At 45.0% G+C, this 22,651-nt stretch overlaps 2 protein-coding genes, 1 long non-coding RNA gene and 1 other non-coding gene across 7 annotated transcripts in view; 2 read left to right on the forward strand and 2 right to left on the reverse strand.

The window, feature by feature from the left end:
* The first annotated feature begins 4,338 nt into the window (after positions 1-4,338).
* LOC116659978 lies at positions 4,339-5,299 on the forward strand. Its single transcript, XM_032468397.1, has 2 exons — positions 4,339-4,378; positions 4,640-5,299. The coding sequence occupies exons 1-2, from the start codon at positions 4,339-4,341 to the stop codon at positions 5,272-5,274; spliced, it is 675 nt and encodes a 224-aa protein (XP_032324288.1). The 3' UTR covers positions 5,275-5,299.
* MFHAS1 (malignant fibrous histiocytoma amplified sequence 1) overlaps positions 5,186-22,651 on the forward strand; it is a 72,752-nt gene continuing 55,286 nt past the window's right edge. For 2 of the 3 annotated variants that reach the window (XR_004315411.1, XM_032468650.1), the window contains exon 1: positions 5,186-8,307. Coding sequence is in view for 1 of the 3 variants with exons in the window: in XM_032468650.1 (XP_032324541.1) it covers positions 5,316-8,307 (2,992 nt within the window). In the remaining 2 variants the exon portion in view is untranslated. Of the gene's footprint in view, positions 8,308-11,042; positions 11,125-22,651 lie in introns of all 3 variants that reach the window. The other variant, XR_004315412.1, reaches the window with a different exon arrangement.
* Positions 13,158-22,651, reverse strand: part of LOC106729083 — a 93,569-nt gene continuing 84,075 nt past the window's right edge. For both annotated transcript variants that reach the window (XR_004315417.1, XR_004315414.1), the window contains 2 exons: positions 15,228-15,274; positions 13,158-14,393 (listed from right to left, as the gene is read on the reverse strand). This is a non-coding gene — a long non-coding RNA (uncharacterized LOC106729083). The remainder of the gene's footprint in view (positions 14,394-15,227; positions 15,275-22,651) is intronic.
* LOC116660116 lies at positions 15,400-15,534 on the reverse strand. Its single transcript, XR_004315501.1, has one exon. It is a non-coding gene; the product is annotated as a small nucleolar RNA SNORA1 (small nucleolar RNA).

Here is a 22,651-nt window from a genome sequence, read left to right on the forward strand (position 1 = left end):
CCTTTTCCTCTTTCTGTTTTTCCTTTGATTTCCTCCATTTCTACCTCCAACAAAGCCAAACCAAGAAGGGTGTGGTCTGATGAAAATTATGGACATGCTTTTTCTCTAATTTACCTTTAACCAGATAGGAGGGAGCATTTTTGTTGTTATTGTTTATTTAAAGCAATATTCACTGGATCTAAAAATTACAAGGAAGGAGAAATGTGGGAAGCCCTTTCCCTCTTTTCATGATAAAGGCAGCATCTACTGGGGTTCTCCAGACTTCAAGGAGACAACTAAGAAAATTTTCTCATGAAATGTTGTAGCCCACCCTCGGGGCTCATTTACACTGAAGGCTTAAGGAATAGCCACATTTCCCTTCAAAGTTAGACAGGTAGTTTTGATATTAAAAAATATTACTTAAAGATGCTAACCATCATCTGAGCCTTCAGCAAGTCATAATCTTTTTGCTGATGGAGGGTCTTGCCTTGCTGTTGATTGCTGCTGACTGATCAGGGTGGTGGTTTGCTGAAGGCTGGGGTGGCTGTGGTAATTTCTCACAATAAGACAATGAAGCATGTGCATCAATTGACTCTTCTTTTCATTTAAACACTTAGAGGCCATTGTAGGGTTATTAAATGGCCCAATTTCAATATTATTGTGTTTCTGGGATGCCAGAGAAGAGGGAGGGAGACAGGGGAGGGGTTGGTCATTGGAGCAGTCAGAACACACACATTTATTAAGTTTATCATTTTATATGGCCACAGTTCATATGCCCAATCACAAAAGGAACATCAAAGATCACAGATCACCATGACATATGACAATAGTGAAAAAGCTTGAAATGTGAGAATTACCAAAATGTGGCACAGAGACATGAAATGAACAAATGCTGTTGGGAAAATGGTGCCAATAGACTTGCTCACTGCAGTGTTGCCACAGACCTTCAATTTGTGAAAAATGCAGTATCTGGGAAGTGCAATAAAGCGAAGCACCATTAAATGACCTCTGCCTGTACTAATTAAATAAATCATAACTATTTTGAAAGTCTAAAGCAGCTGAAGCAAGTAAAAGTCCTGCATTTCTGGGAAGCTGTGTTTTCTAAACTCTTGAAAGTTAAAGGGAGAGCAAGATAGAGACCAAGCAGGTTAAATAACTGTACTGGATTCATAGGAGTGCCCTGGTTTTAGACATAAAATGTCTCCTATGCTGGGAAAACCCTCAGTCTTATGCATACTGGGACATTTGGTCACCCTAAAATAAAGACTTAAGTTGTTTTTGATGAAATTAAAATTCAGTGGAAAGGGCACTTAAGTGATTTTTCCAAATTATGTATCTTTAATATAAATAGAATAACAGAAATATAAACAGAAAAAGCATATGACCAAATATTTTCATAAGAAGCTATCATTAAATAGGGAAATCCTGGAGACTTTGTCCTTGCAGCTATAGTGGTTCATTTGGTAGTACTTATTCAAATTGCAAACTTGATTCCTACAAGGAAATAATTAGCCTTTACAGGGCTCTTTTTGAAATCCCAAACCTTAATGTGATATCAGTTATCCTACAGGTTAAGAAAGGAGAAAGTTTCCAAAGGAAATTGCTTAACATTTTCCATGATGGGAGGTCAAGGAAGGACAAAGGGTGAGCTGACCTTCCAGAGAGCAGTGCTGCTGGCACGGTGGGGATGGAAGCCAGATTACTGGGCCCAAGGATGGACCCAGTGGGGAGATACCAGATGACCCTAGACCACTTATGTAAGATATTTGACAGGGAAAGGAAATAAAGCAATGAACCAGTAGCTAGGGGGCTGGCAAGGTCAGGAGAAAAATCTGTCAAGATGGAGGAAAGTCTAGTGTGTTAAAGACAGAACAAAAGAAACCAGAGATGGAAAGCTTACTTGGAGCTTGTTGCTCCAAAGAGCAGAGGACTCCTGTGGCCTGGGCCATTCTGACTGTTACTGACAAATATTTGAAGGGAAGACTCTTGCACCTGTGTCTGGGATCCTCCCTTCTAACTAGTCACTTCTTTTAAGGCCTAGACGAAGACCCAGCCTTTTCACATGTGCTCTCCTACTCCTTCAGATGACTTGTGCCCTAGCAGAAGGTCTGGGAGCAATCCAAGGGCCATTGTACAGCAGCAGCTAATATATGAAAATAGTCTCAGAGTAAGAAAAATAAGAGAAATGAAACGCTTTTGGAAAATTTATAGATTAAGTCCATGATGTTGGGTGAACATCCATGGCAAGAAAACTTGGAATAACCAGTCCCTCCTCTCCAAACTGAGATTATTACTTTTAGCTTTTAGGAGAACTCCAACCTGTGCAGGGCCACCCTAACAATGGCAGGGCCTGGGGCAAGAGTACAAATGGAAGCCCATATACCATATGCCTGAGAGTTAAATGTGCTACTTCAAGCTAACAAATAGGGCACACCCACTCCCCCTCTCATCCTAACCCGGGCTCCATCCAGCACAGTGAGGAGCCTGTGGGCTCACAGGGATGGTCAAGCCCCATCCACACCTTCAAGGCCTAGGAATGTGCACATCAGCAACTCCTAAATGACTGTGAAAGGCTGCCCACCTTCTCCAAGCAGGCTTCAGGCTGTCTGCACCAGGAATTCAGGGTCCTTCATGATAAGCGTGATCTAGAAGGCTGAGGGGGCATGTCCATCAACCTCTTGGCTCATCAGAAATTTTATCACAAGGGGTAGGGAGTAGCAAGAGGAGAACCGGCTTGGGTGCCCAGACCAGGATCCTTCTTGCCTGAGTTTAAAAATCATACTGGACACACTGTCTTCTCCTGGAGTTACATTTTATCGTTGTATTCTCCTTATCTGATTTTCAAATAACTCTTGGATAAGACTTTACTGCGAGGCTGCCCACAATACTGACTGCAACGGCTCAGAGCCGGCTGAAGGGCTCAGAAAGAATGCAAACTCATCCAACACCAGGCTTTGGTGCTCCAATGAGAGGCCCCAATCAGGATGTTCTCTGGTCCTCTCCATCTCTTTATCTAAAGCAAATTGCAGATTACAAAGTAAGCACAGTGTTTTCAAAGACCTTTGAGATGGAAGTGTAATTTTCTGATGGCTTCTAAAGCAGTTTAGCCTGGGTCATTTAGATCAAATTCAGACCACTTCAGTTTACCCCGAGGAGGGTAGGAAGCTCTTGCCTTCTCCAGTCTCTGTAACCAGGAGCTAAAGCCTGGAGGAGTCGAGGGTCTGACTCAAGAATACCATGATGGGGGAGGGTATGTCTTAGTGGTAGAGAGCATGCTTAGCATGCACTGAGTCCTTGGTTCAATCCCCAGTACCTCTATTAAAAATAAATCAGTAACCCTAATTACCTTCAGTCCCCTCTTCCTCCCACCAAAGAATACCACGAAGGTGATGCACTCAGGGGAATAACCCCATAAAGGGAGTTAACACACCTGGATCTACCCTTTACCTGGCGGACCAATTGGGGCAGTGCTTCTCTTAGGCCTGTGCCTCCTCTGTGAATAAATGGATCAGCCTAGATGATACAGAATTTTCCTTGGGGTAGGTGATCTGGGGAACCCTTGAGCAATTTGATCTTCCAGTCCTTCAGGCTTAACACAGCTCACTTGTCCCTGTTAACATACTTGGAGCTTCTGAGTTCCACCTGGCCCTCGGAGCATTCTCCAGTTGCAGGATGTACCACCCCAGGCTTGATAAACATCACTGGGGCAGATTTCCAGCCTGAGATGTTCAGTACCTCTCTCTGAAGAGACAAACTACTTCTATTCAAATACCTGCACCGAATTTGGGTCTCTAAATGACAGCAATGTCAAGTGTGGAGGAGGGCCACGACATGTTAACTGGTGCACTTATCCAATTAAATTCAGCTTTGCATCTCTGAAAACTATTTGCTTCATCATTAATCAAGCTGCAAGCAACGAGGGAGATGATATCCGGAGACTGGATAGGTTTCAAGGTTGGGGCAAATTCTGAAGAAATTATTTACTTAGTATAGACATGATCTCAAAGAAACGTCCTCACCTAAATAATTACATAAAAAATAAACCTTCGACTTGAGCACTCGCCTGCGGCGAATTTTGCTTGAACCCACAGCATAACAAGTACTGTCACAGTTGGGGATATGGTATTTGCCTCCCAGGCCTGTTGGATGAATGGGATATCCCAGATAAAACCATGTGTGCCCACCGCCTCCCCCCTCCCAATTAGACCAGCTTAGAGCTGTCCCCAGGGCAGCGGAGAACCTCTGTCTTGGTCGGTCTGGCACAAAATAGGGCCTCAATAAATATTTACCGAGTGCATGAATGGTTGCCTGCTTTTCTCCTTCTTTTGTTTAGTCACACTCTCGTTTTAAGCTCCTACAATGGACCCCAGGCCCCTGCATGCTGCCAGTTCTACTGGATGTAGGGTGAGCGGAAGGAGGAAGGCGGAGGTCAGAAATGAGTAACGGAGGCCAGGGATCCGATACGTGAGGGAAGAAAAGAAATCCTTAGAGGCGCAGGGCCAACAAAGAGCCAGACGCAGGCGAACTCCAGCAGGAGCACTTCGGGACCCCGATCTGCGGCCGGGACTGGACCTCCGCTTGCGTCTCCCGCCCTTTGCGACCCATGGCGCCGTTCCGCACCTGGCGAGGCGCCCCCAGCCCCGCACCGGGAGGTGATTAGCGGCCTCCGCCCCCAGGGCGGTGCCGGGAGCACGCGGCTCCTCCGCCGGTCACGTGGGGGCTGCTCCGCCGGGCGGCGCTGCTGCTTCCCGATCGCGCCCTCCCAGTGCTGGGGACGCGGCGCTCGAGCTCCCGCCCGAGCCCGGGAAAACGGAGACGGGGAGGCGGCCCAGCTCTGCGCCCGCATCATGCCCGCCGCAGAGCCAGGCGCCGCCGTCCTCGTGGAGCTCGCGGAGGGGACGACGCTGCGGGCCGCTGGGCCGCGGCAGCGAGGGTAGCGGGGCCCCGGCCCCGAGGCGCCAGAGGCGGGCGGAGCGGGAGGGGGAGCGGCAGGCATCCTCCGCGGCGCGGCGGGCGGGCGGCGGCCCTGCTGCCCCGGCGCGCCCCTGGCCCGGGAGCCCAGAGAATGCGAGCTGCGCTCCACTCCGGCCGCTGCCTACCCCCGCGCCCCGTGCCCGGGGCCCCCCGGAGCTGCTCGCTTCGCCGCCGTCCTCCAGCTGCGGGCGCCCGGCCGCTGGCTGCGCTAGGACCCGCCGCCGCCGCCGCCGCCGGTCCCCGAGGGCTGGTGGGAAGGGAGGAGCGGGAGCGAGAGGGCCCCGGAGACTGGCGCCAGGTGGGGCGCAGCGCGGCATGTAGCTGCGGGCTCCCTCTAGAAGGTGTCGGCCCGGGGCCCCGCCATGGCGGGGACGGGCAGCGGGAACCTGAAGACTGTAAGGCTGTGGCGGGACGCCGCCCTGCGCGCCAGGAAGCTGCGGAGCAAGCTGCGCCAGCTCACTCTCAGTTCAGCGGGGGGCTGCTCGGGGGCCGACCAGATCGACTCCCCCAACACCCCCCAGCTCATGCTGCCGGCCAATATCGGGGACATTGAGGTGCTGAACCTGGGGAACAACGGCCTGGAGGAGGTGCCCGACGGGCTGGGCTCGGCGCTAGGCAGCCTGCGCGTCCTGGTCCTGCGCCGGAACCGCTTCACCCGGCTGCCCCCTGCGGTGGCCGAGCTGGGCCATCACCTTACGGAGCTAGACGTGAGCCACAACCGGCTGAGCGTCCTGGGCGCCGAGGTGGTAAGTGCCCTTCGCGAGCTGCGGAAGCTCAACCTCAGCCACAACCAGCTGCCCTCCCTGCCCGCCCAGCTGGGCGCCCTGGTCCACCTGGAGGAGCTGGACGTCAGCTTTAACCGGCTGACGCACCTGCCCGACTCCCTCTCCTGCCTTTTCCGCCTGCGCACCCTCGACGTGGACCACAACCAGCTCACGGTTTTTCCCAGGCAGCTGCTGCAGCTGGTGGCCCTAGAGGAGCTAGACGTGTCCAGCAATCGGCTGCGGGGCCTGCCTGAGGATATCAATGCCCTGCGTGCACTCAAGATCCTCTGGCTGAGCGGGGCCGAGCTTGGCACCCTTCCCAGTGGCTTCTGCGAGCTGGCCAGCCTGGAGAGCCTCATGCTGGACAACAACGGGCTGCAAGCTCTGCCCGCCCAGTTCAGCCGACTGCAGCGACTCAAAATGCTTAACCTCTCCTCCAACCTCTTTGAGGAGTTCCCTGCTGCGCTGCTGCCCCTGGCTGGGCTGGAGGAGCTCTACCTTAGTCGCAACCAGCTCACCTCAGTGCCATCCCTTATCTCGGGCCTGGGCCATCTTCTCACCTTGTGGCTAGATAATAACCGGATCCGGTACCTGCCGGACTCTATCGTGGAGCTGACCGGCCTGGAGGAGCTAGTCCTCCAGGGGAACCAGATCGCTGTGCTGCCAGACAACTTTGGCCAGCTCTCCCGGGTAGGCCTGTGGAAGATCAAGGACAACCCGCTTATCCAGCCCCCCTACGAGGTCTGTATGAAGGGGATCCCCTACATCGCAGCCTACCAGAAGGAGCTGGCTCATTCCCAGCCAGCAGTCCAGCCCCGCCTCAAGCTGCTCCTGATGGGCCATAAGGCTGCAGGAAAGACCCTGCTCCGTCACTGCCTCACTGAGGGCAGAGTGGAGGGGAATCAGGGTGGAGGTGACAAGGAGAAGAGCTACCTCCCTTCATCTCCTCCCGTGAGCAAGGGCATCGAGGTGACCAGCTGGACAGCAGATGCCTCCCGGGGCCTGCGTTTCATCGTGTATGACTTGGCCGGGGATGAAAGTTACGAGGTGATCCAGCCCTTCTTCCTCTCCCCCGGGGCCCTTTACGTGCTGGTGGTTAACTTGGCCACCTATGAGCCGCTGCGCTTTCCCACCACCGTGGGCTCCTTCTTGCATCGGGTGGGGGCCCGGGTGCCTCATGCCGTCGTGTGCATTGTGGGCACCCACGCAGACCTGTGCGGGGAGCAGGAGCTAGAGGAGAAGTGTCTGGACATTCACCGCCAGATCGCCCTGCAGGAGAAACACGATGCTGAGGGGCTGAGCCGTCTGGCCCAGGTGGTGGACGAGGCACTGGCCCGGGACTTCGAGCTGCGTTCCGCCAGCCCCCATGCAGCCTACTACGGTGTTTCCGACAAGAACCTTCGGCGGCGCAAGGCTCACTTCCAGTACCTGCTCAACCACCGGCTGCAGATCCTCTCCCCCGTGTTGCCCGTGAGCTGCAGGGATCCCCGCCAGTTACAGCGCCTTCGGGACAAATTGCTCTCGGTGGCTGAGCACCGGGAAATCTTCCCCAACTTACACAGAGTGCTTCCTCGATCCTGGCAGGTACTGGAGGAGCTGCACTTCCAGCCGCCTCAGGCGCAGCGGCTCTGGCTCAGCTGGTGGGACTCGGCTCGCCTGGGCCTGCAGGCAGGGCTGACCGAGGACCGGCTGCAGAGTGCCCTCTCCTACCTGCATGAGAGCGGCAAGCTGCTCTACTTTGAGGACAGCCCGGCTCTCAAGGAGCACGTCTTCCACAACCTCTCGCGCCTCATCGACATCCTCAACGTCTTCTTCCAGAGGGATCCTTCCCTGCTGCTGCATAAGCTGCTCTTAGGGACCAGCGGTGAGAGCGAGGGGGAGGGTGAGAGCTCCCCACTAAAGGCTCTGTCCACCCAGAGCCAGGACACGCTTCGGGCCACGCAGCTCCATCATTACGTGGAGGGCTTTCTGCTTCACGGGCTCCTGCCAGCCCATGTCATCCGGTTGCTGCTTAAGCCTCATGTCCAGGCTCAGCAGGACCTGCAGCTGCTGCTGGAGCTGCTGGAGAAGATGGGACTCTGTTACTGCCTCAACAAACCCAAGGGCAAGCCTTTGAATGGGTCCACGGCCTGGTACAAGTTCCCGTGCTATGTGCAGAACGAGGTGCCCCACGCGGAGGCCTGGATTAATGGGACCAACCTGGCCGGGCAGTCTTTTGTGGCTGAGCAATTGCAGATTGAATATAGTTTTCCCTTTACTTTTCCACCTGGCTTGTTTGCACGCTACAGTGTCCAGATTAACAGCCATGTGGTGCACAGGTCGGATGGCAAACTTCAGATCTTTGCATACAGAGGGAAAGTCCCTGTGGTGGTGAGTTACAGACCTGCCAAGGGGGTCCTGCAGCCAGACACTCTGTCCATTGCCAGCCATGCATCATTACCAAACATATGGACGGCATGGCAAGCCATAACCCCCTTGGTAGAGGAACTGAATGTCCTACTTCAAGAATGGCCTGGACTGCACTACACCGTGCACATTCTCTGTTCTAAGTGCCTTAAGAGAGGGTCGCCCAATCCACATGCTTTCCCAGGTAAGGGGGGAGAGGGGCGTGGCTCTTATGCGGTGTGTTCTAAGATGTATTTTTGGAAGATATCTGTTTCTCACTTGGCAGACTGCCTAACCTCACAGGCTCCCCAGGAAAGCTTTTCAAGGTAAATACAGGGGCCTGGGGGACAAGCAAAAGGCAGTGCATGCATGAGCAACATGAAATACAGTCCCCGGTATCAGACCCTTCTAGCAGAAAGACTGGGTTCCAGTCAAAACCGTTTGGAAATGTTTGTCTCTTTTTCCCTCTTCCCGACCTTGCCCACCTTTCATGAAAGGAAATTTCAGATGGTTGAACAGAAGGTGGATGGGGTCTGACGCTGAGCCCTGGGCTATCATGCCTATTAGACAATCTCGAAGGGGTGCTCTGAGTTTGAGATGTCCATTGTCGTAGTCTTTTGTTTAAATTCAGAGTGTGATCATAAAGTAGAAATGATTGCTCATTTTTCTTAAGAAATTCCAGAGAAGAATGTTTTGTAATCAGGGTGAATGACAAAAAAGTCAGTCTGTAAGGCATGACTCACTCCTGGGATGGCTGACGCTCTAGGGCATGAAAGAGATTACTGAAATCTCTTAGGGGAGTTTTTGGGTATTTCCTGGCAGTTTTGTGCTCTACTGACATCTTAAGGTTTAGTTTTTAGTTAAGTATTAGAGAGTGGAACTTTATGGAGATGCTTTGTAAGAGATGGGAGGGACAAAAAGCTGACAAGATTTTTCTTTTTTTTTCTCTTGGGGAGTGTTTTCCAGCAGACTTTTTTTTTTTTTTTTTTAACTGTTAATAGGTGAGAGAGACTTCCAGGACTAGTGGGATTTTTTGAGTCTGGCTAATTGATATTCTAAGAGTCTTTATTTGGGAATGTGTCCATTTCTTCACACTTTGGAACTCTTCTCTAAACAGCTCTGATTTTTGTGAAGCAGACTTGGTTAACAACATTTCAAGTGTCTTGAGGACAAACTCCATGATAGCATCATTGCCAGGTTCTCCCCTCTATCCTCCACCCCCGGGTACATTGTGTGATGAAATGGAAGACCACTCTGATCTTTGTCCTAGTCTGAATGATACTTGTAATAGTATCGGGAAGGAATTGGATATTTCCAAAGGTAACATCTCCCCATTGCCCTAGATCTAGGCTGAGCTCAGTTCTTCAGCTTGAGAAAAGCTACCTTATCCAGTTACCAGTCAGCTGAGCCACCCATTTGGTATGATTATCTGGTGTCTCTTCACAGTTGGTGAGTTGGTAGACTCTTCAGTTTGTGTTATGTTGCCATTGTCTTTTATTCATGAATGCCAAATACTTCTTTATTGTGCCACTAAATAGGAGAAAGTGGTTGAGAGTTACATATTCACAGAGCAGGTTATTGAAGGAGCTACTTAAAGCCAGTTCCTAATGCACAGATGGACTGATAATAAAACTGACGTTGTTGAACAAGTAAGGATCTGTACAGAGGAATTCCAAGAACTTTGAAGAGTAAACAGTAAGGCTGAATTTTTTTTTTTCCCTAACCTCGGCTCTTTATTTTTTAACAGTCATAAATTCCACAAACAAGCTGTCTCCAGATGCAAAAATAACCCCATTGTTATTATTTTGTTATTATCTTGTTATTATTTTGCATTTTTGTGTTTCAAATAAGGCTCACCTGGCTTGCAATCCAGGCTTTAGGGAAGAGATGACTTTTTGAACATTAAATAGCCATTAAATGGTTGAAAATTATCAAATTATCTTATATAATGAGTAGGAATAAGTCATCAGCTTTTTTTTAACAGTGTACACTGTACATTTCTGTCTTATTTATGGTCAGAGGAAGAAATTATCTTTTTTGCTTCATTTAGGATTGTATTTCTTCCAGAAGTAGCAGAAGGTATGGAGTAGTGGGAAAAGATAATTATAGTACATTTATTACATTAAGAAGACAAGGGAAAAGTGCGTTTTCCTCTTTCATATTTTTCTGTGATAGCTGTCATTTGTTAGCATTTGTCACAATTCTGAAAGATTTGAGAAGAGCTAAAATAATAAAAAGCTGGAAGGTGATGTAGAAACAGAAAGAATTATAATGTTGGGTGTTCAGGTATACGTTTAAGAAAACATTCATCAAGTCTCTAGATTATTAAAATATGTTGTAATTCACCAAAAAAAAATTGAATCTCTTGATAGCCTTTTGTCTCTTTAAGAAGTCATTTTGCTTTTTAGAGACATGAAAAAAGTTGGTTACTTAGTTTTACATTTTATTAAAGTGTCAAGTTCTATAAACTAACAATTTTGTATACAATGGTGAAAAAAACATTGGATGTTTAATTTTTTAAACTTCAAGACATTAAGATTAAATAGCAAATTAATCGCAGTGTCTCCTTTGATTTTATCCGGAAGAAACAAAGTTGCATTCATATCTTAAAATTGTGTGTAAAGTCTGTTTTGGCTCTGTCATTGTCAGTAGGGCATTGAATTTTCTGGCCTGAGCTGCACTAAAGTAGTTGGCCTAGGGAAGTATAATGCTAGATTTCTCTCCTTTCTTGTTTTGGTCTACAAAAGCAATGCAGTGTTTTGGAAAATGGTTGGTTTTAAAAATTCTTGTAAAAAAGATCTAATCACATTGTCAGGGAGATGACCTATTTGTTTCATGTGAGCTGAATGGGTTAAGGGACAGCAAAGGGTTTTGGAAACTCCAAGGAGGCCTGTGATGCAGCCTCCCTGTCAGGTGTGAGTCGTTGCCTACTTTCTGCAGGTACTGACTTCATTGCCAGCACCTGACAGCCAGCCTGCCTCCTCCATCACGAATGAGCGTGGTCGAAGCTTCTTGGCCCTGAGTAAGTTTCTTCTTGTGGATATTTATTTATGTTCTTATTCTTTCCTACCACTATGGTGTCTAAACCAGGAAAGCTGATTGCTACTGGGGTTGGATGGTGTGTGTCTGTGGAGTAAGACGTGGAGGCGAGACCGTAGGTCCACAGCAAGATTCTAGTGCTTTGCTCTCCACTTCAGTGTTTGAAAGGATGCTGTGTGTTTTTTAATTGGAAGAGTGCATCTTAGTGTGTTGAACTTGGGTTGCATGTGATATTTCATGAAATACCCCACTCTCCAACTTATTACAGGTCATTCTTAATAATTAGAAAGCAACCCCAGAACTGGAGACAGACTTGGTAGATGCCCTTCTCCATATTTGATGCCTTTCATTCACTCAGTCGCTCAGTGCCTCACCACACCTCCCTATGCAAGTGTCTCTTGTCCTTGTTTAATTTCTTACACACTGTGTCCTTCTCTGAGTCCCTCAGTGAATTTTGCCTCATTCTGTTGCTGTTTGCCTAGGTCATCATATCTCTTTGATTAGGAGGAGACACCCTGAGGCTTTGTGGCTTCTGTAAGAGCCTCTCAGATGTCTGCTGAATGATTGTTTGGTCTTTTGTGAGAAATACTTTTTTTTCTTTGATATTCACATACTGTGTCAGATTCCCAGGTGGTACGGGTAGTGGTCATCTCCCTTTGTCCTGTGTCCCAGCTTCCCTCCCCTGCCCCATAGGTCCTTGTCATGTTTTCATTGTGACTGTATTCTGGTCTGGCCCTTGAATGGGCCCTTCACTTTGACCACTGGAGCAAAGCAAAATTCTTGCCTTATTCTCGCTCCATTTTAGAGTTCCTGGAATTTGAACATGACCTAGTTACTTGGCTTGAATTAGTCATTGTTTTTTAAATTTGCAAAGGTTATTGAACATCTTTTTAGTTTGGCTTTATTAATATTGATGCCTCTCAGCTTTTATTTTTGTGGAGTCCTCTTTGAAGTCTCCTGGGCTTTGTTTCATATAAAAATCAAAACCTTCACTGTGCAATGAAATAAAGAAATATGGTGCAAAACAGAGTTCAAAGACTTGAAAGGCCTTTGGAGGGTTGAAATTATTTTAAGTATTAGGTGCCTTTTCTTTGAACTCTAGAATAAACTCTCTAGCCCATCCCTGCACAAGCAGTTTGGAATCTCCTATAGAAAGTATATTTTATTAACAAGGGTTTTTGTCCTGCTCTGCCACCTGCTCATCTTATTCCCCAGTGAGTCTCACCTATTTTAGTTCTTATTCATCGACTTCATCTGAACACCTAAAACTTGTCCAGGGTGTACTTCACAGGGTTGTTTTGAGGATTAGGTGAGAATGTGTCGGGTAAAGCAGTTATGCTTCTGTGTCTGTGAAGAAGGGAGGGCCCCTGATCCGTGTACTGGAGGGGGCACGGGTTGGGGCTGATACTGGAGTGAACATTTCAGGTTGATTTCCCTGTTCATCCAGTAACTTGCTTCTCTCCATGAGAGCCTGTTTTGATTAAGGACCTGACCATTCATCCATCAGGGAGTTGTCTGTTTATTTGTTTGCTTGTCTTTATTGAAGTATAGTTGATTTACAATGTTGTGTTAGTTTCTGGTGTATAGCATAGTGATTCAGGTGTACATATAGATACATTTTTCATTATAGGTTATTACAAGATACTGAATATAGTTCCCTGTGCTATACAGTAGGACCTTGTTGTTTATCTATTTTATATATAGCAGTTTGTGTCTGCTAATCCCAAACTCCTACTTTATTCCTCCCTCCCCCCTTCTCCTTGGGTAACACTTTATTTTGTTTTCTGTCTGTGAGTCTCTGTTTTATAAATAAATTCATTTGTATCGGTTTTTTTTTTTTAGATTCTGCATATACATTATATTATATATTTATCTTTGTCTGCCTTACTTAGGATGATCATCTCTAGGTCCATCCATGTTGCTGCAAATGGCATTATTTTATTCTTTTTTATGGCTGATTAATATTCCAGTGGGTGTGTGTACACACCACATCTTCTTTATCCAGTCATCTGTCAATGGACATTTAAGTTGCTTCCATGTCTTGGCTATTTTTTTTTTTTTAAAGCAGGGGACAAGTGCCAGCCTTGTCTCTTACCCTCTCTTGTCTGTTGCAGCCCTGGCACCCTTGGGCCTGGGGCTGGAGAGGAGCGTTGTTTGTGTTTCAGGCTCTGCTTGGGGCCAGCCCAGCAGGTCTCTGTTCCCCCAGTTCAGCCTTTCTCACTGCAAAACCAGTTACGTTGGTGTCAGGTTTCCCTTGCTCTGGGGGCTACCTTCACTTCAGCGGGGAGGGCTGAGGAGGCCCCGTTTTGGCCAGCCTGCCCCAGTCCTGCTCTCGCACCAGTGAACCTGACCCTCCAATCCCTGTTTAGTTCCTCAAGGCTGCACAGACTGCAGAGCCTGGAGGGATTGGCAGGCATCTCAGATAACCACAGAATACATACGATGACACGTCTTTGCCGAACTACGAAGACCCTGTTCCATGTAAGGCATAGCAGCTTACTGGACGGTGATACACTCACTTCTCTGACTTCCGATGTTTCCTGGGACGGCGCACCCCTGCCCGGACAGTGCTGCATGGGGCTGAGTAGGCAGAAGGGACTCAAAGCAGATTGGTTATTTTTCAAGAACTCGAGAAATTCTAGTGCTTATTAATTGATTCCTTGGTAGAGTGCTTTTTAAAGGTTACTTATGTTGTTCTTTATCTCGAAGTGTATACTTTAAAGGAAGCACATATAATTTTCCCATGTGATTTTTTGGCACACAAATTCCTGCCGCCTTTCTGCATCCTCCTGACCTTTACAGAAATAGGGGGGCATGGGCAAGGGGCAGCTCATGAGGATGTGAAGGTGAGTGAAGCACAGGAGCTGGCTGCAGAAAGGTGACCACACACCTGACCACACATCTGACCTCTTCGAGACATGGGCACCCCACCCTATGTTTCGTAGCTTCTTTTTTCTAACCAGCCCCCAACCCTCCCCTGACTTTGGCCTCTAGAGTGGGAAAGTGTAAACTGTAAGGTAAGTGAGGATGTGATGTTGGTGATGCAGGAAAGAAGATGTTTTCCGTGGTAGGTACCAGCTGTTTTGCCTTCTTCCAAGAGCCGTTGCTTTCCAGAAGCTTCTTCTAGGGTTCTTGCTGTTTGAGGTCACGGGAGACCGTGGAAGAGTCGCTGCCTGTAAGCAAGGCAGCGATGGTTCGTGTGTACTGTACACCATGGTAACAACTCGCAGACGCCATTGCCAGAGGGGCCGACTTATTCGTGGAAAGGGAGGAGAAAATATTTTTAGTTACTTTTATTTTTGGTGCTGAATGCAAGAAAACATTTTCTTATTTTTCCTGCCTTAATCTAATCTCTTAGCTGAAAATAGTGATGCTTTGTTTCTTAAAGAGTAACTTAGTGAAAAACCATCAGCACATTCTCTTTTAGCTGTGGCTTTACAAAAGGCAAGGAGGAGAAACAAAGTTGGAGCGGGGCGCATGGGAGCAGGTGAGAGGCACACGGGTCCCGGTTTATTGCCTCAGTAAAGAACTTCCTGCTCTGGACTGGCAATCCTAGGCACCCAGGCTGTTCCAGCTGTTTCCTTCACTTTTGCAAATCTGTGCACAAGGGCACTTGGGAGAAGGGTGAGGAGGAAAGGAAATTGTCTTAAGTTATACCATGGCTACTTTGAAGGTTCCTGTTTTGTGTGTGCCTTTCTGCTTTTTTGGGTGGGGTGGCTTACTGAGTCTAGCCCTGCCTCTGCCTCTGCCTCTGCCTCTTCCTCCTCCTTTTTATCCAGGTGAAATTCATGTAACATAAAATTAACCATTATTTTAGAGTGTAAAGTTTTTTTCTTTTGTTAAAAGTAACATGGGCAAAATTATTTAAAGTCAATTCATTTTTACTTAATGCATTTTCATGTTAGGATTCCTCCCACTGCCCATCACCTTAGTTCCTTCAGTGTTTGAGTCATAATCTTCAAGATTGCCCTTTTAAAAAGAACTGTGGCTCAGTTCACAGTTGTCATGTTAGTCAGCCCACGATTCTTTTTAGTTGAGCATCTTTGATCTTCCCTTGAATATGGAGATACTTTGAAAATTCCCCACCTGTAATCTTTGCGATCCAAGTTCTTCAAGCAATTTGCTTTAGGGCCCTAGAAGTTAAATTGTAGGAAGCACATTGTTATTTTGGCAGATGATCTAAAATACAATGTTCTTTCATCATTTCTAATATTGAAAAGTTTTGTTACATCCAATTTTCACTCATGAGCCTAGCAAAAAAAGTCACAGGTCTCACTGTCACCACTGCAATAAAATGACTGTGATGGATACAAAACCTATGTCTTAAGGTGGGCACATCAACCATTTCTGGACACCATGAACAGCAGTACCCATTTTCATCTACAGTGAGGCTTGAAATGAACTACTTTAAAACAGTTTCTGGGCATTCAGTGCAGTCACAATGTTGTGTATTCACAACTATAAGTCAAGTCCTTCTGGAGGCAAGGAGCAGATTAGATTGGTGGCTTCCTTTCTGGGTGAATGTTCTGGAATTCTTTTGCCAGGCTCTTTGTGGCAACTTTCCTTCTGAGGAGTGACTTAAAAAGAGGGATTTTTAGGCCTTGAGATGCCACGTTGATGAATATCTTTTGAACACGGCTGCCATGAGAAGCTTCTTCCTTAGTGTTGATGAGATGACAGAAAATAAGACATGGGACCTTCTGGTCTTTTCTGTAGCATATGTGATTTAATGGGGGGCTGTCACATAAAGAACACATAGGCAAGAAGCACAAATAAGTATTGTGTAATTACTATCTTCTGTACGGTGCTTTTTTTGCAAATAGATTTTGAGTGGAGTTCTGGAATGAGTGGCAAGGCTGTAGGCAAATATGAGGGTTAAGGGGATGGGGTTGCATTGATTCAAAATTGGGTCATTACAAAATTAGACAGGCAAGGGTACCCTAAGTTTATTAGCTGGATTTTGTCATCAATCACTGTTGAATACTTGCTGCATACAGAAGTCTGTACTGAACTTGGAATTTTAGGAGAATAAAATAAAATACCTGGCCTTGGCCATGAGGAGCTGAGGTGGGATTTTGGTTGATGTAATTGTTGATTCTTGTGCATAGGGAATCTGATCATATATGGAGAAATTCATTGCATGTTTGAGGAATGACTGAAAAAAACTGGCTTTTGATTTCCCAGGGAAAAAAAAAAAGTGATCATACTGAGAAAAATTGGGAACAATTTTGAATTTGCTTGACATAAGTCATTCTTTGCAGTTGATTTTCTGTTTGGATCATTTGCTTGCAAGAAATCTTAGGCAGATCTTGCGAAGATGCTGAGAAAGAAAAAGCATTGTATCTGAGGATTTCTAAAAACTTTCAAAACTAATCAACTTTTTTGAGGAGGGGGGAAAATATCTCCTCTTCAGGAATCTTTTACAGAATCATTTATGGATTTGCTTCTGTTTTGAGAGGGATTGACGTCAGCAGGGATTTCTGAACACCAAAGACTATACGAATACTGACTCCAAAGACAATCTAAATTAAATTGGATACCTTCATAATAAACGTGTGTGGCTGCTACTTCGAGATGCCTTCGTTGAGGGATGCTTTGTTAGGTGGTTTTCTATTCTTAGCATATTAAATGTTAAAAGAGTTAAAGAGTTAATTTTCTTAGATGCTCCCTGCTCCTAAAATGAAGCATGTGATCTTGACATTGTGTTAGTACTGTGTTACAGTAGTAGCGAATTTGGGGGTAGTAGAACAAGCCTTTCTTCCTCCCTTCCCCCCTTCTTTTCTTTCTTTTAAAAATAGGGAATTTTTTAAAAAGGTAATGGAGAAGGAAAATATAAAATTAAAAAGTGATATTTCTCCTAGATACTGTTGTGTGACTTAACCAACTTTTATTATTGTTTCCATGAGAGGATTATTTTTCATGCCATAGAGGTTATTATTATATTAATGATCACATCAGTCATTCTAAGGGTATAGGGTTGGGAGAAAATACAAGAATTGGTGACACTGTTGAGTTCCTGTTCTAGAGACAGTGCTGAGTGCTGCTTAAGGGCGATCTCATGCAACCCTCCCGGCAACCCTAGGAGGGGTGATATTATCATTGTCCTGATTTTCAGGGGGAGAAAATGAGGTTCAGAAAGAGGAATGAGTTCCCCAGAAGCACCCTGGGATTTCAGCCCTTCCCCTCTGCTCTTACCTACCACTCTGCCCTGCCCCTCGGGGTTGCACTGCCCACTGCTCTGCAGCAACACAAATTCACCCCTTTCCCCTCTTTCTTAGATGTCTGTTCTGTGTCATTGAGTGCCGGCCACTGTCACAGTGTTGGGCATACATACAGGGTTGGAATGCCTGGGACCTGCCCATGTGGAGGTCACGGTCAGGTGCCAGGGAGTGGTGGGGTCTCAGAGAGGGGTTCCTGAAAGGGTGGTTTCCAGTCCCAGTGAACCTCATGGAGAAGTGGGGAAGGGCATTTCAAATTAGAATGGCTCTTGAGAAGGCGGAGTGTGGGTTCAGATAGTTCAGCAGGCCATGCCTGGGGGTGGGTGTATGTGCACAGAAGCATTTAGAAATTGTCATAAGGAAGAAGCTTTTTTCTAAAGTTTCGTTGATGGACTGGTCACAGTTTGTCATTGGCACTGCTGGCTAATCAACTAGAGTTTTGGAAGCCCTGTCTTGGCTCGTTCCTCTTCCATCGGGCGGGGCCTGTTGAGACCATGGAAGGGGTTTATGGCTTGGAGAACTGGAGAGTGGTTTCATATGATTTGCTCAGGCTCATAATCAGGTTATTGTTGGGCTGACGGAACACCTGTCCTGTGAGTTGCCCATCTAAGCACCCCACTGGCTGCTTTCTCTGTGTCTGAGTACAGAGGGAACAGGGACGTTGGCTCTTCTCACAGCCAGATGGCCACATGCCTCCATAATCCCTAGGAATGTATCCGAGAACATCGATTTTCCTTACTCTAAATCTTACCATAACAGATCGTGCGATAAAGGCGAATTTGGCTATAATACTTTTAGCATTTTATTGTGTACTAAGTTTCTCTGTCTTTACTTTGAGTTTTCTTGTGACACCACAGACTGACTGAAAATATTATTTTTTATTAATTTTGCACTGATGGAACACCATGTTTTTTGCATTTCACTTGTTTGGACTCCACTTACCATGCTGTGACAACGTTTTCCTGCAGCTTTCATTATATCACCATTGGAGTTTGTTTCCCTTGCCTCTCAATTTATCAAACTATACTTAGTTACATTTTAATGGAAATCCTAGGAAGTGCAAGATACTAAAGCACTTTATATTTTGTTTATATTTACTTTATATTTTGATTTGAAACACTTGGAACTTTGTGTTGCATTTTAAAATGGAAGCATTCCAGTAGTTAGTGGCCAGGGCTCTTGAGATTCTGCTGGGTTGGAATCCCTGTTCTAGCACTTGCTAGCTGTGTGACTTTGGATGTCATAATTGCTTCTGTCTCCTAGGCTGGCTCTGCAGATTGACCTAAGATATGTAAAATGCTTTGAACACTACTTGACATGTGGCAGGACCCTAATAGATGTTTGCTGCTGCTGTTACTCCAGAAAGTTATTCCAGGAAGCAGAAGTTTAAAGATCTATTTGGACACATGATAAAATTATGGGTAAAACTCTTCTTTTTCAGAGAAGGAGTATAGTACAGTGTGATCCCTATTCATAAACACCTTATGCTCTTTTCAAAATGCATTTTTCCCCTTATTAAAATATTTACAAATTTGGAGTGTCAAGGGGGAAAAAACCACTCATAGCTGGTTTCTAACATAATTACTATACACATTTTGTTCTATTTCTTTTCAGTTTTTTTTTCCTTTTAAGCTTAGGTTTATTAAAATGTGTAGTGATAATCATATTGTATAAATAATTTAAGTGTTTTTTTAAACCTAAGCTACCATGAGTATGGTTTCATGTTATTAGTATCCTCACGGTAGTTATAAATGCTTGCATAATAGCACATCAGGAAGATTTTTACCTTTGTTTATTTAACCATTAGATACTTGAGTAGTTTCAAGTTTTGTTGTTATGAATAATTCTGTGATGACTATACTTCTGTATAAAAGCTCTTATTTGGGCAATAATCCCCAAAGCGGACTCATTGAGTCAAAGGCAAAGAATGTCTAAGGTTTGATATGTGTTTAAGTCACTGTCCATTCAAGGAACACAGTTTATACTCCTACCTGCACAGGATGCAAGCCTGATTTTACTGCACTTCTTCAGCATTGGGTATCATCTTAAAAATGCAGTAACAATTAATGGAAAACAATATATCACTGATAGATTTTTAAATTCCTAACAATTATTAACTTTTAAATTAGTGAACATGAATGTTTCCCTGTATGAATGTTGCCTAATTTTATTGCTGCTTTGTGAGTCATCTGATCATGCCTTTTGGGATCATCATTTTGGTATTTTTTTTTTTTTAATCACGGTTATTTCTTATAATCACAAAGTTCAGTTTATATCAACACTTTATATATAAAAGATGATAACCTTTTGTCTGTCAAACTGTCGGGGAGGGGAACATTTCCCCCTACTCTTCTTGGTTCTTTTGGCAGGTCTAATAATTAAATGGACACAAGGAAGATTATAGGAGAAAAAGAAAAACAAATTTAATTTCTTATGTAGGGAGGTCTCATAGATATAGGACCCAAGAGGTGACCAAAGCAGGCTGTTTATATACCTTTTAGACAAAATAAATTTGTGAAGAGCTGACAAGACAAAGTTAGGCTTGGGAACTAATTAATAAATTAAGCAGAGTTTGGTTACGCGGCCTTCTCCACCATGAATTCCCTATCTCTGGCAGTAAGAATGTCTCTTTACCTCCTGGTACAGGGAGGGCACCTTTCACATGGGAGATTTATTTCCTTCTTTCAGGAGGACAGAAGAGGGTCAGAGTGCCTTTCTTGTACCAGCTATTTCTTAAGTAACTTTAATTCAAAATATGTGTCAAAATGGCATATTACTGGGGTGGGCTGCCTTAAACTCCTTCATTCTTAAGGTGTTTATTTATACTTAGCATGTGCCTTTTTGATATTTAAAAAACTTATGTTTTAAAACTTTAAATTTCATATGATACAATGTATTGATAGCTTCCTTTGTGATTAAATGAAATACCATCATTATTTTTCTAAATAAAGAGGTGTAACAGAAGGAATCACACTGTGAATCATAATTCTCTACCTGTATAACCTCTGCTGATAATAAAGCAGTAATATCTGTACATGGATGGTATATTCAAAAGCAAAACTCTCTCAACCCCTCCCCAGGGAGGTCCCTTTCTCCTCTCTGAACTCTTCCTTGTGATTGCTTTCAAGGAAAATAAAACCTGAAGGAGATCCTTCTGTATTCATTGTTCTGCACCTTGCTTTTGGTCACTTAAAATATATTTTGGAGATGTTTCCACATGAGCAGTTACAAACCTATTGTGTGTGTGTATGTATACGTACACATACAGCATAATATGCTACCATTGGATGTACTGTTTAGTTAGTCCTATATTGACAGACCTTTGATTCTTTCCAGATTATTTTATAGATTTTAAGCTAAGTTTTCCACCTTCCAGAATTTGGAGAAATAGTCAATTTTATTTCCTTCAGGGTTGGTGACCCCTCTTTGTGTTCAGGACACTGTTGAGATGCAGTTAGAAAAAGAAAAATCTCTGTGTCAGAATGGTGGGACTTAAAAAGGGGGCTGAGAATTATAAAAGCTTAATTCTGTGATGTAAAATAAGGGTAATCTTTTTAATTGGCTTCTGTGATGCCTATTGGAATACCATTGTTTCCACCATAATTAAGCATTTCCCAGCTTAATTCACCCATTATAATGTGATGTAATGTTTAGACATAGCAATAATTACAAATCTTGCATGTCTACAAATACACCACTGATCAAAGTAAGACAGTGGCAGCAAGAATAGTGCTGTGTCCACGTGAGACATTAATGAAAAATAATTGGTAATGAATTGATTCAGAACGTTGCTTCTGCCTTTCCACCCCAACTATCATCTAAAGGATAGTCTGCCTATACCAGTAGGGCAGTTTTTATTTCTGTGTTATAACTAGCCCCAGAATTCCATACCGTTGTATTTTCTAGACCTCAGCTTGGTGTGTTATGCACAGATATGCCCTGGATATTTTATCCTGGTACCCATAGGGGTTCAAAATTTAAGAGATTATCTGAACTGTTTGCTTCTCAGTGTGTGTCATGAATAAAGAATGGTTCTAACCCAGCCCACTAAAATGTGTTTGACCTGGAAGAACAGTAAACAAGTAAATCCTGGTAGAGTTACTTGTGTGTTTAAAAGATATTTAATTGTATATTGTGTTGAACGTGAATAAAATCACCAGTCAGGCTCTTGGAGAAAATAGATTGTTCACAGGACTCACTGAAATGCTCTTTCATTTAAAAAGATCTTTAAAATCCTCCATCTTATACTAAGTGTCCAAGTCAGTGCAGATAGCTTGGAGGGCAAGAGGGTACTGTGTTTTCTGAACATGTTATTAAAACGTGTATATTTGCTGAGATATTCCTGACTCACCTTAGCTGCACATCAACATGGCATAGCTGAAGTGCCTTGAATTCAGGGAGCTTATTGCTTATGAATCGCATGGGGAAGAGTTAAAAATAGAGATGAGAATTTTCCAGAGAACACTGATGCCCAAAGCAGCTTTCTGGTCTGCTGAGAGCTGAGCTGTTTTGTGTCCAGGTTAGAGAAACAAAAAATGGGATTCAAAGCCCCTGTAGGAGGATGCATCTGTCCTCTTTGCCAACACCACTCACCCCCAGATGGCTAGTGAGCGGCACAGCCCTGGTTGTGCCCTGCTCTAGTTTGGGGCAGGTGTTCTTTTGAATTTATTTCTTTTATTAAGCCTCTGCGACCGTGTATGCCTTTTCCCCTCTCCAAGAAAAACATGTGCTCACCCTCTGGTTACTGTGTGATGTAATGTGCATTCTCCCTGGCTGGTACCTTGTTTCCACCTTTTTTTTCCCTTGGTATAGGGAGAAGGAAAATTCACTAGTTTTGTGTTTGGTCATTTCAGGAATTTGCCTTTGGGGCTGTTGGGCCAGGCTTTCCTGTAGCCACACAGCTTATCGGTTCTCTGATAGACTCAGCCAGTTCTTGAAAACTGTTGATGCATCTTAGCCTTGCCTGTGGGACAGGGCACAGCTTTAAAAGCTTACCCAAATAGCAGGGATGATCGCATCTTGTTGATTACTAGTGCTGTTAAAATTCTCTGGCTGAGCCAAAAAAGCAGGTGACTATTTCCAAGAACCAAAAGCTGCTGCATACCCGGCCCCAGGTGTTCCATGAAGGTTGGACTCCTTGTGTCATCCCTTTTTACAGTTCATAAATCTTCTGATTTATCATGCCATTTGGGATTCGAGACACGTTTATTAGTGGGGGGATTTCCATTGAAATCAGAGCCTGCTGTAAAGCAGGAGGACGAATCAGGAATTAGAATGGTGTTCATTGTTCTT

The sequence above is a fragment of the Camelus ferus genome, chromosome 26 (assembly GCF_009834535.1).
Source record: "Camelus ferus isolate YT-003-E chromosome 26, BCGSAC_Cfer_1.0, whole genome shotgun sequence".
NCBI lineage: Eukaryota > Metazoa > Chordata > Mammalia > Artiodactyla > Camelidae > Camelus > Camelus ferus.

Excerpts from the sequence above, each read along its gene's own strand:
- LOC116659978 (XM_032468397.1), top strand. The coding sequence starts at position 4,339 with ATGGACCCCAGGCCCCTGCATGCTGCCAGTTCTACTGGAT. Across the intron at positions 4,379-4,639 it reads TGCTGCCAGTTCTACTGGAT|CGGCCTCCGCCCCCAGGGCG; the intron begins GTAGGGTGAGCG and ends GGAGGTGATTAG.